Genomic DNA, 13,457 nt, shown 5'->3' on the forward strand with positions numbered 1-13,457 from the left:
TGTCTAGGGTCATTGGTGAGCTGATGATAGGACCAGGACAAGAAGCTGGGTCCTCTGCCTCTTCCTGGTCTGGTACATGCTGGATGGCAGCTCCTGCCTGAACTTGGTGAACTGCCCTGTACAGTAGCCATGAGGTAAGAGAAGCAGCCTGCTACGATGGCCTCCCTCCCTGCAGCCTCTGTAGAGACAGGGACTACCCATTGGCCATCTTTGTGAAAGGGATTAATTCAGGAAAATCTCTTGAAAGCAGAATGTGACTCAGAAAAATGATTCTTCTGACGTCAGTAACAAGAACCCCTCCTTGCACACATACAGTCTTTGAGTGTTCAGACGTTTTGCAAAAAGCGTAAACAGCCTTTGGGTATACGCTAAATTTTTGGATTGCTGAACTTGTCTTTTATATCACCCTACCATTACTTCAGGCATGAAAATGGCTTTGGCATCTTCTCTGATTACTGTTTCATCCTGAGCTGTTTTAGTATTCTTGAGAATAGTTTTAGCATCCTGGACACGGTCTCTGATTCTAGCTGCTTATGTCCAAACCCCAACTATACTCCTTGTTAGCGGAGTGACTTAGGGCAATTTCTTTAACTTCTCACCTTTTCTTTAACGGCTTCATCTTTAAAATGGAGATGATGATGGTCCCTGCCCTAGAGGGTTATAAGAAATCAATGAGGGGAATCTTTGTTCAGTGCCTGCAGAGAGTGAGCCTTCAGTCAGTGTGAGCTATGAACAATAATAAGGCCGTTTCTTTGCAGTTTACAAAGCACTGCAGTTTATGAAGTTTATAGGACCAATGATTTGGGCTTATAGTTGAATATCATTGGAGTACAAGTTCAGGGAAAATGACAAATCATTACTTTTTTCCTGTGCCTTTCTAGATAAAGTCTAGAAGTTTCTTCTTCCTTATTGAATCTGACCTTTTAAGAAATTTAGTTTTTATCTTTCCCAGTGGAATCATTTTTCATGTGGAATTCAATTTGCTTCAAGTTTCTGTCTCTTCTGCTTAGTTTAAAAGATGAGGTCAAGGCCCCATGAATGTTTTGTTACTGATACCTGCTATTTTTCACTCTCAGCCCCGTCATAAATTACACTGTGGTAAGGTTTGTCTCCTATTCTGTAATTGCAAAGCAGGCCTAGGCCAGGTCTTTTAACATAATCTGTTGTAAGGTATGCTGTTTGCCTAAGAACACAGCAGCATCTGTGTTACCAGGGTATGATAGCATCACTATCAGTCATACCTTAATTGCAAACGGAGCCAAGCATGCTGGCCTATTGTAGCCATTCAAAATGTCGCAAGGCAGAAGAGAATTATCCTCCTTATACATCCTGTGCTGGCCTTGGGCAAGTCCCTAAATTATTCTGGCTTTAAGACTTCTTATCTTTGGAACTGTGATGGAAATTATCTCTAAAACCCTTTCTAGCCCTCTCCTTCCTCAGAGAAATGTTTTCCAAGCTCTGTTTCATGGAAAGTTCATAGTTGTACTGGGTTGAGGGTTCTCTGGTTGAATAAATTCAGGAAATGCTTCTTATCTTATTTATCTCTTAGTTACAGGCATACCTGCATATTAATACCTAGTAAGTCCATGGTTAAGAAAACTGTTTAACAATATTTAATTAAGCATTCTCAAATACAGGTGAAGATGCAATTTTAAGCGTTTGTATTTGTTTTGCTAAGTGACAGTCACTCTCCTGTGAAGGCTTCTAGAAGTGTGGTTGGGAAAGATTTCTGCTGTTTCTAAGATGACTGAATCAGATAAGGTAAGGAATACACAACCATGTCTCTGATTTCAAAATGACACGGTATAAGCTCCATTGCTATTTAATTAGAAAATGGTTGTGTGAGGCCAGGCACTGTGGCTCATGCCTGTAAATCGCAGCACTTTGGGAGGCAGAGGTGAGAGGATTATGTGAGTCCAGGAGTTTGAAACCAGCCTGGGCAATATAGGAAGACCCTGTTGCTATTAAAAAAAAAAAAAAAAAATTAGCCGGGCGTGGTGGCATATGCCTGTAGTCCCAGCTACTCGGGCGGCTGAAGCAGGAGAATCAGTTGAACCCAGGAGGTCAAAGCTGCAGTGAGCTGTGATTGTGCCAATGCAATCAGCCTAGGTGACAGAGTGAGACCCTATGAAAGCAAGAAAGAAAGAAAGAAAGAGAGAAGAAGGAAGGAAGAAAGGAAAAGAGGAAGGAATAGATAAAGAAAATTGTGCATTTTAAACAAGTTTCTAAGCAGTTGGCTTCACCTCTTTTGTTTTTTTTTTTTTTTTTTTTGAGACAGGGTCTCACCCCATCATCCAGGATCGAGTGCAGTGGCGTGATCATGGCTCACTGCAGCTCCAATCTTCTGGGCTCAAGCAATCCTCCTGCCTCAGCCTCCTGAGTAGCTAGGACTATAGGTGTAGGCCACCATGCTTGCCCAGGTTTTTTTTAATTTTTAGTAAAGACAAGGTCCTGCAATACTTCCCAGGCTGGTCTGAAATTCCAGAGCTCAAGCTATCCTCCCATCTCGGCCTCCCAAAGTACTGGGATTACAGGCATAAGTCACCACACCTGGCCAGTTTCTTGACTATAATAAATCATCAACCAAATTATCTGTGGTTCAACTAACACAAGTCAAATTTGGAGGACTATGATTAGGAAAGAATCACTTTATTGCTTAACGTTCAAAAAAATCAAAGTTTCAATATTGGATTGCCTACTCCCCCACTTTGCCCCTGTCCTGCCTTGTAAAAGGCAAGAAACCAATGCAATGCAGGTTATTTTTAAACTAGAACCCTATTTTAGCCCCTGAAAATAGCTGTTGCTCTGCCCTTGGTTTCTTCTCTCATTTAATATCAAGTAGGAATAATACTTCAAGATTTAAAGGAGTAGGAAAAACTAGCCTCCATTACATTTTAAATGAAGGCTAACAAGAATTAAAAAAATGCAAGGATAAAAGACTTCCATCCTTATGGCAAAAATCCCAAGACACTAAGAGAAAACACATTAGGCTAAAATATGGAATCACTATCATGAGAATGCAAGGCATTAGGCGCAATCAGAAGATTTCAGTTGATGCGACTGGCCTTTGGCAGCAGCTGACACATGACAGTTCTGCAAATGGCAAGCATTTTATCAACGAGCAATCCAGTCTCGATTCGTTGTCTGGCGCCTGGTGCTACAGCCAAGTCAGGAGGATGTTATCAGAGGCACCAAGTTCCAGGCAGTAGCCTGGACCAGGGGAAGGGCACATAGGGTGACACATGAAGATGGCTGTCTACTCGAGTCATTTCAAAATAAAACAAAAAAGCCACCTAGCTGGGGAAGACAATAAGCCGGGACTCTTCAATTAATCAGACTTTGTATTTGGCCAGTGTGTTTCAAATAGTCTTCTTTTTCAGTGGGTCGATTATAGGCCTTACATTAAATTAGTATCTCACAATGGGTGCTCTTGGTTACATCTTTATTGAAGGAATTACACGTTTTACCCTCACACTTAAAGCAATTATGCCAGTTTCCTCCTGTTTCTTAGCCAATATGTGTATCTGATGCCAAGGATATTTGTCCTAAGGGTCTTTTTCCATTTAAACTGTCTTTGTGACTTTTCCGATATGCAAAATTTCTGTGTTCACAAATAACTGGGAGAAAAGTTGGATTGTGGGTGGTGGATAATCCAGCCCAACATCAGGGCATTACTGACGAAAGGAAAAATATGCCTCTTTCCTGAGTCTTTCCAGATGAGGTCATTGTTTTCAGACTGTGTATACCTAATAGTAGAAAAAGGCTCAAAGTCCACGGCTCGTCTCATACCAGGAGTTTGTCAGGGAACTGTTTCCAAAGCCATAATGAATAATCAGGCTGTTAGTAAAAGAAGCCTCTCCAAGTTATAGTATTTTTTAAAAATTCTAGTATTGAAGAAACTAATTAAAAGCCCATCTGGTTGAGATAGTAATTCATTAAGGAAAAAGAGGAGGCAGAAGACTTGGGAAAAATCGATCCTTTTCTTTCTTTGTTTCATGCATTTCAAATTATTGTGAAATGATAGTGACCAAAGTCTGGATTCTGGACTGTGCAGAGTGCAGGAAAATCCTAGGAACATTCTTGGCGTGTTCTAATAGTGGCTTCCCAGAAATGAGTGTTTTTGGTGGGTGTGGCGTCAGTGAGCTGATGTGCTTTTGCAAGGGGTCTCTTTAGAAGTGGTAGGGGCAGGGTCGAGAGAAGAAGGGGATGTAGACTCTGTACATGAGGAAGGAGCTAGACTCACTCAGGAAACTCCCCATTCTTCCTGCGCTGGCTGTGGCACACCCACCGGTGGCACACCCCTCCCTCGGGTCCAGTTCAGCCTACAGACTCCTGGGAGGAGAGCCAGGGCCCCAGCCTCTCCTTTGAGGAGTGTTGCAGCCTTTCTGTGTGCCAGATGCCTAGTGAAGAAAAGCTGAAACCCTGGAGTTTTGTGCATGTTAATGACCTTGGAAATGACTGAGCTCATGGACCCTCATCACACCATCGAAGACTACAAAGGTTAGACCGTCTGTTTTGTAAACTCAGCATATATTCTGTCTGGGGTTGACCGTGTCTTTAAAGATGAGAAAAGATGCAAGGCTTTTCCATTTGATAAAATTGTTTTACAGTTAGTATCATAAATGTCAATCTATTTCTGTGATAGTATATATCTGTATAAAATGCACATCTTATTTATCAGTGTATTTACAGATATTCTTAATGTAATAGGATGTTGAAATCGACATGTCTGTTTTGTAGCAGGAGCCCAGCTCAACTCAACCAACAGTAGGTTGGTCCTTTGAGCACATAAAAAGGCATCTTCAGTGACTGTGAGCAAACACCTGTGATCCTATTTCTGGGCATTTTGTTTGAGTTTGGATGCCATCTCTAGGATGCTTTCCCTACAATTGTGTTTGATGGGAGAGTTTGTTCCCTGGTGAGGCTGGCTTCAGGAGTTCCCTGGCTGGTCCTGCTCAGCATCCCCAGGGACTGACAGCCAACATGTCCAACAGAGCTGCAGAGGGTGGCCCCACACAGTCTCGCAGGCTGCTCCATTGAAACCTAGGGACTGGGGCTATCGCTTGCTGATTCCTTTGATACTGGACCCCTTAAGATAAGAGAGTGTAACTTATTTTGGTTCCTGGAGAGTAGACTCGTGGGTAACTCCAGATAAGGCAGATCGGCTGGGCCGCCTCCCTCCTTCACTTCCGATCTCACCACTCTTCTCTGTTTCGCAGGACCTCCGGTAAGCTTAGGTTTGCCTTTGTACCCAGGACTGGTAGGACTGGGGAGCCAGGTCTGCTACACTTCACATGTACACACTTGTTAAGAGGTACAAAGGAATCCGAGGTTGGCACATGCTGTAACTGATGAATAATTCATGGTGGCTTTTTATGCCACACAGTTTTCTCCTGTAAATGAGCATGATTTTGAAAGACCATGCTGATTTAAAAGCCCAGTAATGTGGTTTCCTATTCCTCACTGACCTGCCTTAGATGTTTACTGGAAAGAAGAAAGTTGACAAACATTAGAATAGTAAAATTTGAAGTTGACAATGGCCCCACGTGGGTGGTCAGCCAAGAACTCTGCTCCAACGCTTCCCTCCCCTGTTCTTTCTAAAGGATAATGTCACCTCAGGTTTACGCAAGATTCTTTGACACTCTGGACTTTCCTCAAGTATAGAATCTGAATTTTAATAAGGATACTGTGCATATTAATTAAAATGCATTCATGTATTCCTGATATATTTAGGGTGGAAAACTATGATGCTATGTCTTTTCCAACTGAATGGGGTCCTAGTGATAAAATTAGAATATCTCAAGATGTCTAGATGTCTTTATTTAAATGAATTTAAAGTCCTCTGTTTTTCTTGTACTGTACAAAGAGTGAATTTTAGTTTGGATTTCCAGAAAGATAGGGCAGGTTTTGGAAGAAATCTTACATGCAGAGAGACTGTAAGTAAACAGAGTAAGTGATACATCTAATTATATTTTTAGTGGTCAAACCAGAAAGAACAACTTTCTTTCTCTTCCTTGTTTTTTAACTACTCTCCTCCCTTCTACTCCATGGCATATTTTTAAGGTATTTGGAGTCTTTCCACTTGCTACCAGCTGGAATCCACAGAAACCGTATCTCTAGAACACTCAACAGTTGACTTGAAGTTCAGTCACAATTAAATTGGAAGTTGGCAAATTATTCTGAGACTTAAAAACAGGCACACCTTATGTTTGGAACATAAGGGGTTTTGCTACTCTGCATTGTTTTAAATGTACTCTCTGTAGGGAACACGGGCAATAATTTTAATTAACTTTTTTTTTTTTTAAACAAAAGGATATTTTGAAAGGATATGTAATAAACAAGTCTGACCCTGCTTACATTTTATTTCTTATTCTCAGTAGTTGGTTCCCTGATGCTTTAAAACAACAGCAAAGCTTGCAGCTGTTCATCCATCTCTCTTTAGTAAGAGAAGATCATCCTGTCCTTTCTCTCCTGGCACACCTTGAAAGCATTAGCTAGCTAGATGGCTGTTGATTTAAGACTTTGATACAGTGACTTACAACCTTCTGCTGTGAAGGATATCCTTAGAGCTAGTGTTTGCATACAATTGATAGTAATTTAGGCCTTTGAGATATCCAGCCATTAATTTTATGTTAAAATCTGACTGCTGACATGTATGTCTCCATTGTTAACATACTTTAAATGTTGGGGTGGTAGCCAGGATAGCAATTTAGAGTATTGGGATTTTATAAGACTTACCACTATTCATTTCCAAAAAGAGGGAAAATGCATCGTGCTGATTAGCATTGCTTTTAGGTTTCATATGAGAGAATGGAAATGCCAGACAGGTTTTCCTGCTTCCAAAGGCAGTCACAGCTGCCACTGCAAATGAGCCCTGCGACAGTTGGTGACCAGTGGGTCAATCAGAGCATGACATTGCCAGGAACGTGCCCAAGGAGTGGGAACAGGCAGCATGCTGGGAGAATTGGGCCCTGGATTTCCATAAAACAGTCAGCAATAGAATGAGTCTTGAGAACCTCTGTCTGAGTCATAGGCTCCCTAGGCTTGTGACCACACCAGGGTACCTTGAAGATCTTCCTGGAACAGAAATTCCCCAAGCCTGGTATTACTTCTCTTTATAACATTTTGCCTGGGAAACATATGTCCTGCTGACATGTGAATTGAAGTGGTGTAGAGAGTTAGAAGGGGATGTAGTATATATACACAGTGCTCTTGGGAAAATGCCAGCATGTTAATAGGGTGGCGTTATTTTGTGGGAAGCACATCCCTGGTGACTATTTTTAAATGATTTAGGCCAGGCACGATGGCTCACACCTATAATCCCAGAATTTTGGGAGCCTGAGGCAGGCACATCGGTTGACGTCAGGAGTTCGAGACCAGCCTCGCCAACATGATGAAACCTCGTTTCTACTAAAAATACAAAATTAGCCAGGCATGGTGGCACACATCTGTAATCCCAGCTACTTGGGAGACTGAGGCAGGAAAATCACTTGAACCCTGGAGGCGGAGGTTGCAGTGAGCCAAGATCGTGCCATTGTACTCCAGCCTGGGCAACAAGAGCAAAACTCTCTCAAGATAAAAATTAAAATTAAAAAATATATTAAATGGTTTAAATGGTTCGGTAGCCCCATTTTCCATATATAAGGTAATGCTGGTTGTATGAATAGCTAAATGTACCTGCAGATTCATGGATTAATCAGCCAGTTCACTGATTATGGCTCTTGGCCCCACTCACATCTTTTTTTTTTACATTTAGAGTGACTCTCACTGTAATAGTCTGTCTCTAATGGGTAGCTTCATCAGGGAGGGTCTGCTGATGAGTCACGGAGCCACGCCTGTACTTGGCATTAGAGCTGTTAATTAACATTCTGCTGTAATTAATTTACAAGCACTTTTCTTTTTTTAATTTTTTAAAAATTTTTATTATTATACTTTAAGTTCTAGAGTACATGTGCAAAACGTGCAGGTTTGTTACATATGTATGCAGGTGCCATGATGGTGTGCTGCAGACATTAACTTGTCATTTACATTAGCTATGTCTCCTAATGCTATCCCTCCTCGCTCCCCCCACCCCACAGCAGGCGCTGGTGTGTGATGTTCCCCTTCCTGTGTCCAAGTGTTCTCATTGTTCATTTCTCATCTATGAGTGAGAACATGCGGTGCTTGGTTTTCTGTCCTTGAGATAATTTGCTGAGAATGATGGTTTCCAGCTTCATCCATGTCCCTACAAAGGACATGAACGCATCCTTTTTTATGGCTGCATAGTATTCCATGGTGTATGTGTGCCAATTTTCTTAATCCAGTCTATCATTGATAGGCATTTGGGTTGGTTCCAAGTCTTTGCTATTGTGAATAGTGCTGCAATAAACAAACATACGTGTGCATGTGTCTTTATAGCAGCATGATTTATAATCCTTTGGGTATATACCCAGTAATGCGATGGCTGGGCTAATGGTATTTCTAGTTCTAGATCCTTGAGGAATCGCCACACTGTCTTCCTCAATGGTTGAGCTAGTTTACAGTACCACCAACAATGTAAAAGTGTTCCTATTTCTCCACATCCTCTCCAGCACTCCAGTCACTTCCTGACTTTTTAATGATTGCCATTCTAACTGGTGTGAGATGTTATCTCATTGTGGTTTTGAGTTGCATTTCTCTGATGGCCAGTGATGATGAGCATTTTTTCATGTGTCTGTTGGCTGTATGCATGTCTTCTTTTGAGAAATGTCTATTCATATCCTTTGCCCACTTTTTGATGGGGTTGTTTTTTTCTTGTAAATTTGTTTGAGTTCTTTGTAGGTTCTGGATATTAGCCCTTTGTCAGATGAGTAGGTTGCAAAAATTTTCTCCCATTCTGTAGGTTGCCTGTTCACTCTGATGGTAGTTTCTTTTGCTGTGCAGAAGCTCTTTAGTTTAATTAGATCCCATTTGTCAATTTTGGCTTTTGTTGCCGTTGCTTTTGGTGTTTTAGACATGAAGTCCTTGCCCATGCCTATGTCCTGAATGATATTACGTAGGTTTTCTTCTAGGGTTTTTATGGTTTTAGGTCTAACATTTAAGTCTCTAATCCATCTTGAATTAATTTTCGTATAAGGAGTAAGGAAAGGATCCAGTTTCAGCTTTCTACTTATGGCTAGCCAGTTTTCCCAGCACCATTTATTAAATAGGGAATCCTTTCCCCATTTCTTGTTTTTCTCAGGTTTGTCAAAGATCAGATGGCTATAGATGTGTGGTATTATTTCTGAGAGCTCTGTTCTGTTCCATTGGTCTATATCTCTGTTTGGGTACCAGTACCATGCTGTTTTGGTTACTGTAGCCTTGTAGTATAGTTTGAATTCAGGTAACGTGATGCCTCCAGCTTTGTTCTTTTGACTTAGGATTGTCTTGGCAATGCGGGCTCTTTTTTGGTTTCATATGAACTTTAAAGCAGTTTTTTCCAATTCTGTGAAGAAAGTCATTGGTAGCTTGATGGGAATGGCATTGAATCTATAAATTACCTTGGGCAGTATGGCCATTTTATGAGCATGGAATGTTCTTCCATTTGTTTGTGTCCTCTTTTATTTCACTGAGCAGTGGTTTGTAGTTCTCCTTGAAGAGGTCCTTCACATCCCTTGTAAGTTGGATTCCAAGGTATTTTATTCTCTTTGAAGCAATTGTGAATGGGAGTTCACTCATGATTTGGCTCTCTGTTTGTCTATTATTGGTGTATAGGAATGTACAAGCACTTTTCAACAAGTGGCAGGCACCATGTTAGGTACCATTCAGAATAAATCTCTGTCATTTAGAATGATAATCCTGGAAGGTCCACTCGCATATATGGGCAACTAACCAACATGAGACATTATGTAATGACCTGAGTAGAATGGAGAATGCAAGTGTTAGGATAAATGATGTGAGAGGATGTCATCGTCTAAAGATGTTAGAACGCTGGCTAGGGAAGGCCCGGGGGATCCTTCAGGATATAGGTGACCTTGCTGGCTACAAGGGGCAGATCTGAGCATGGGTCACTTCTCACCGTGGCTGCAGTATGAAGGAAGGGTGCCTCTTGTCCTCAGAAACCATTTCTGCCCTTTCCTCACTGCCAGAGCCACAGAGGATTCAGGATTTATTTTCCCCTTGTTAGCATGATTGTTCTTTGGTAAATTTCGAAGTGATTTTAACAAATATAAATGCATAATTATGGACTTGTAGAAGGAAAGCATGCTCCTTTTGAGAATGATACACTGGTGAAGTGCTTGAGCTCTAGAAGCAGAGAGATTTGGTCAGATGGCAGCTTGGATACCTACTAGCTTGGATAACCTTGGCCAAATTTCTCAACTTCTCTAAGCCTCAGTTTCCACATCTGTAAAATAGAGATAACAATACTGTCTGCTTTATACGACTGTGAGGATGAAGTGAGAATATCTATAAGACTCATGGCACAGTGCCTCCCACATAATAATGAATGGGTTATATAATTGCAATTAGAGTTCCATCTGGGAGATTCAGATTCTTGCAAATTATTTATATCATTGAATAGTGCTATGAATCCGAGGCCTTGATTCTAGTTTGGTAATTTTATTTTAGTTTTATGTCTGAGTGTTTTGCTTATTTTTAATTATACAAATCATACAAGAATAGGCTTTCATTGTAAAAATTTCAAACACTACATGAGAGGCAAAAGCTCCCTTTGACCGCTGCCCAAACTTCGGGGATAACAACTATTAGCTGTTTTATTTATCTATTTTCTTTTCATCAAAGTAATGCATATTCCTAGTTTTAAAAGGCAGATAGTGTCTTCTCGCATGAATGGGAGACAAAGAAATGAGAGAGCCAAGTAGTATAGAGTTTTTCAGGCCTGACTTCTTAGGATGACCAAAACTGGAACATTTCTCTTCCAGAATGTGGCTTTTCCCAATGAGACATTTTGCATTTTTGTATTTCACGGTTGAATAAACATGCAATTTATTAAAAGGTTTAAGATATTTCTTTTTTTTTCTTTTCTTTCTTTCTTTTTTTTTTTGAGATAGAGTTTCGTTCTTGTTGCCCAGGCTGGAGTGCAACGGCACGATCTTGGCTCACTGCAATCTCCACCTCCAGCGTTCAAGCAATTCTTCTGCCTCAGCCTCCCGAGTAGCTGGGACCACAGGCACGTGCCACCATACCTGGATAATTTTGCATTTTTAGTAGAGGCAAAGTTTCTCCATGTTGGTCAGGCTGGTCTCGAACCTCCGACCTCAGGTGATCCACTCGCCTAGGCCTCCCAAAGTGCTGGGATTGCAGACATGAGCCACCACTCCCGGCAAACTTTAAGATGTTTTAATTTGGCCTGTTTGGTGGGCAGAAAATTAACAGTAAACAATAGGAGTCTGCCAAGCCCTCAGTAGAGCAGGCAGCACACTTTTTCCTTAAAGAGCCACATAGTAAGATTTTAGGTTTGATGAGCCATATGGTTGGTGTTATGCTGCTGCTTTCTTTCTCTTTCTCTGTCTCTCTTTCTTTCTTTCCTTCCTTCCTTCCTTCCTTTCTTCCTTTCTCTCTCTCTCTTTCTCTTTGTTTCTCTCTCTCTCCTTCCCTCCCTCCCTCCTTTCCTTTCCTTTCTCTTTCTCTTTCTCTTTCTCTTTCTCTTCTCTTTCTTTTCTTTTCTTTTCTTTTCTTTTCTTTTCTTTTCTTTCTTTCTTTCTTTCTTTCTTTCCCTTCCTTCCTTCCCTCCCTCCCTCCCTCCTTCCTTCTCTCTCTCTCTCTCTCTCTCTCTCTCTTTCTTTCTTTCTTTCTTCATCATGCTGACACAGAAGGGCAAGAGAGAATGTAGAAATATGTGTGACCTCTTGATGGCTAAGTTCATAACTGGCACACTGTCACTTCTTTATTCTGTAAGCCAGATGAGTCACATCAGCGATTCCAGTCTCAAAGTGAGAGGGCATTCAAAGTTACATGGCAAAGGGCATGGATATAAGGAGGGGTGATAAATTCAGCCAATGATGTAATCCACCATAGCTTCTACGCAGTAGCAGTGGTATTGGCATGAATGGACATTTATTGAGACTCAGTGAAATAAAATTATTATGCTCAGTTAACCTGAAATACTTTATTCCTGGTTTAAACAAGAAAGTAAAAAGATAATCTAACCCTTAGGGAACTTTCTAACAAACTGAAGGAAATGGTATACAGATGAAACCAATGAATAAAATGTTTATAGAGCAAAAAGCTAAGAAATACAAGATTTGAACACTTTGCGTGATTAGCCTAAAGCATACTTTTTCTGTAAAAGGCACAATAGTAAATATTTGAGTCTTTGTGAGCCCAGTGGTCTCTGCCGCAACTACCCAAGTCTGAGATGGTAGCACAAAAGCAGCCATAGACAATACATAAATAAATGGACGTAGCTGCTTTCAACAGAACTTTATTTACAAACACAGGCAGCAGGCATTAGTTTACAGACCACTGCCCTGGACTACTGAAAGAAATAAGAAAGAGTCAGCTATAGAAGACTTCTTGAAAAAGAATCCATGGTTTCAAAGGCGATAAAGATTAGTTTAGCTTAACAAGACGTGCTTTAGAAATGAAGTCAGAAAACAATTATATGGTTGTTCAATAAATTTGCTGACAGGTTAATGTAGTTAGTTCAGTCGGAATGAAAACTCATCATTCTTTCAAAATATTACTTGGTACAAATTATTTCTGCTCTGAAAGCCTGTTTGAAAACCAGTTTGCTAAGAAGGTTCATGTTTTTGCTTAGCTGGAGAATGAGGAAAAAAAAGGATTAGAAATAAAATGAAAGAAATACCTAATTAAAATGATTTGATTTTATGCCACTTTAAAACATTTATTTGATTGATGTGACCTAAATGTGTGTAAAGGAACTAAAGGAATTAAAAAAGAATGGTTGGTTTTTAACCATCAGGAAACCATATGAATTCAAATGAGTATTTTTCTATTGTCAGTTGTATTCACCCAGATTTTACTCACCAATTTTCATGTGTTTCCTCTCCATATTTGGAGATAGAATAAAGCCTGGAATACTGTTACAAACTGAACAGTTTTTCGCTAGAAATCTTTAATACCAGTTTACTCAGTTACAGTCAGCTTGTAGTTGGGAACCTGTAGTTAGATGATTTCTTTTTTATTTTTATTTTTTTTTTTGAGACAGAGTCTCCGACTGTTGCCCAGGCTGGAGTGCAGTGGCGCAATCTCAGCTCACTGCAACCTCCACCTCCCAAGTTCAAGTGGTTCTCCTGCTTCAGCCTCCCAAGTAGGTGGAATTATAGGCGTGTGCCACACCTGGCTCATTTTTTGTATCTTTTGGTAGAGCAGGGTTTTGCCATGTTGGCCAGGATGGTCTTAAATGCCTGGTCTCCCACCTTGGCCTCCCAAAGGGCTGGGATTACAGGCGTGAGCCACTACACCCAGCCGGTTAGCCAGATTTCTGCTGATTAAATCCAGATACAGAAGAGTTTGGAGTGTAGCTTTAGGAAAGG

General features: G+C 40.7%; 1 protein-coding gene across 21 annotated transcripts in view; it reads left to right on the plus strand.

Moving 5' to 3' along the window:
- ABLIM1 (actin binding LIM protein 1) overlaps positions 1-13,457 on the plus strand; it is a 353,609-nt gene that overhangs the window by 82,408 nt on the left and 257,744 nt on the right. For 14 of the 21 annotated variants that reach the window (XM_033181791.1, XM_033181820.1, XM_033181900.1 and 11 more), the window contains exon 1: positions 4,135-4,500. The exons of 3 other annotated variants lie outside the window; for them this stretch is intronic. In XM_033181791.1, coding sequence (XP_033037682.1) covers positions 4,437-4,500 — 64 coding nt within the window. In that variant the 5' untranslated portion in view covers positions 4,135-4,436. Of the gene's footprint in view, positions 1-3,785; positions 4,501-13,457 lie in introns of those variants that run through there. 4 more of the 21 variants (XM_033181915.1, XM_033181941.1, XM_033181841.1 and 1 more) reach the window with 3 other exon arrangements.

This window comes from Trachypithecus francoisi, unplaced genomic scaffold, assembly GCF_009764315.1.
Source record: "Trachypithecus francoisi isolate TF-2019V2 unplaced genomic scaffold, Tfra_2.0 Contig01579, whole genome shotgun sequence".
In the NCBI taxonomy this organism is placed as follows: Eukaryota; Metazoa; Chordata; class Mammalia; order Primates; family Cercopithecidae; genus Trachypithecus; species Trachypithecus francoisi.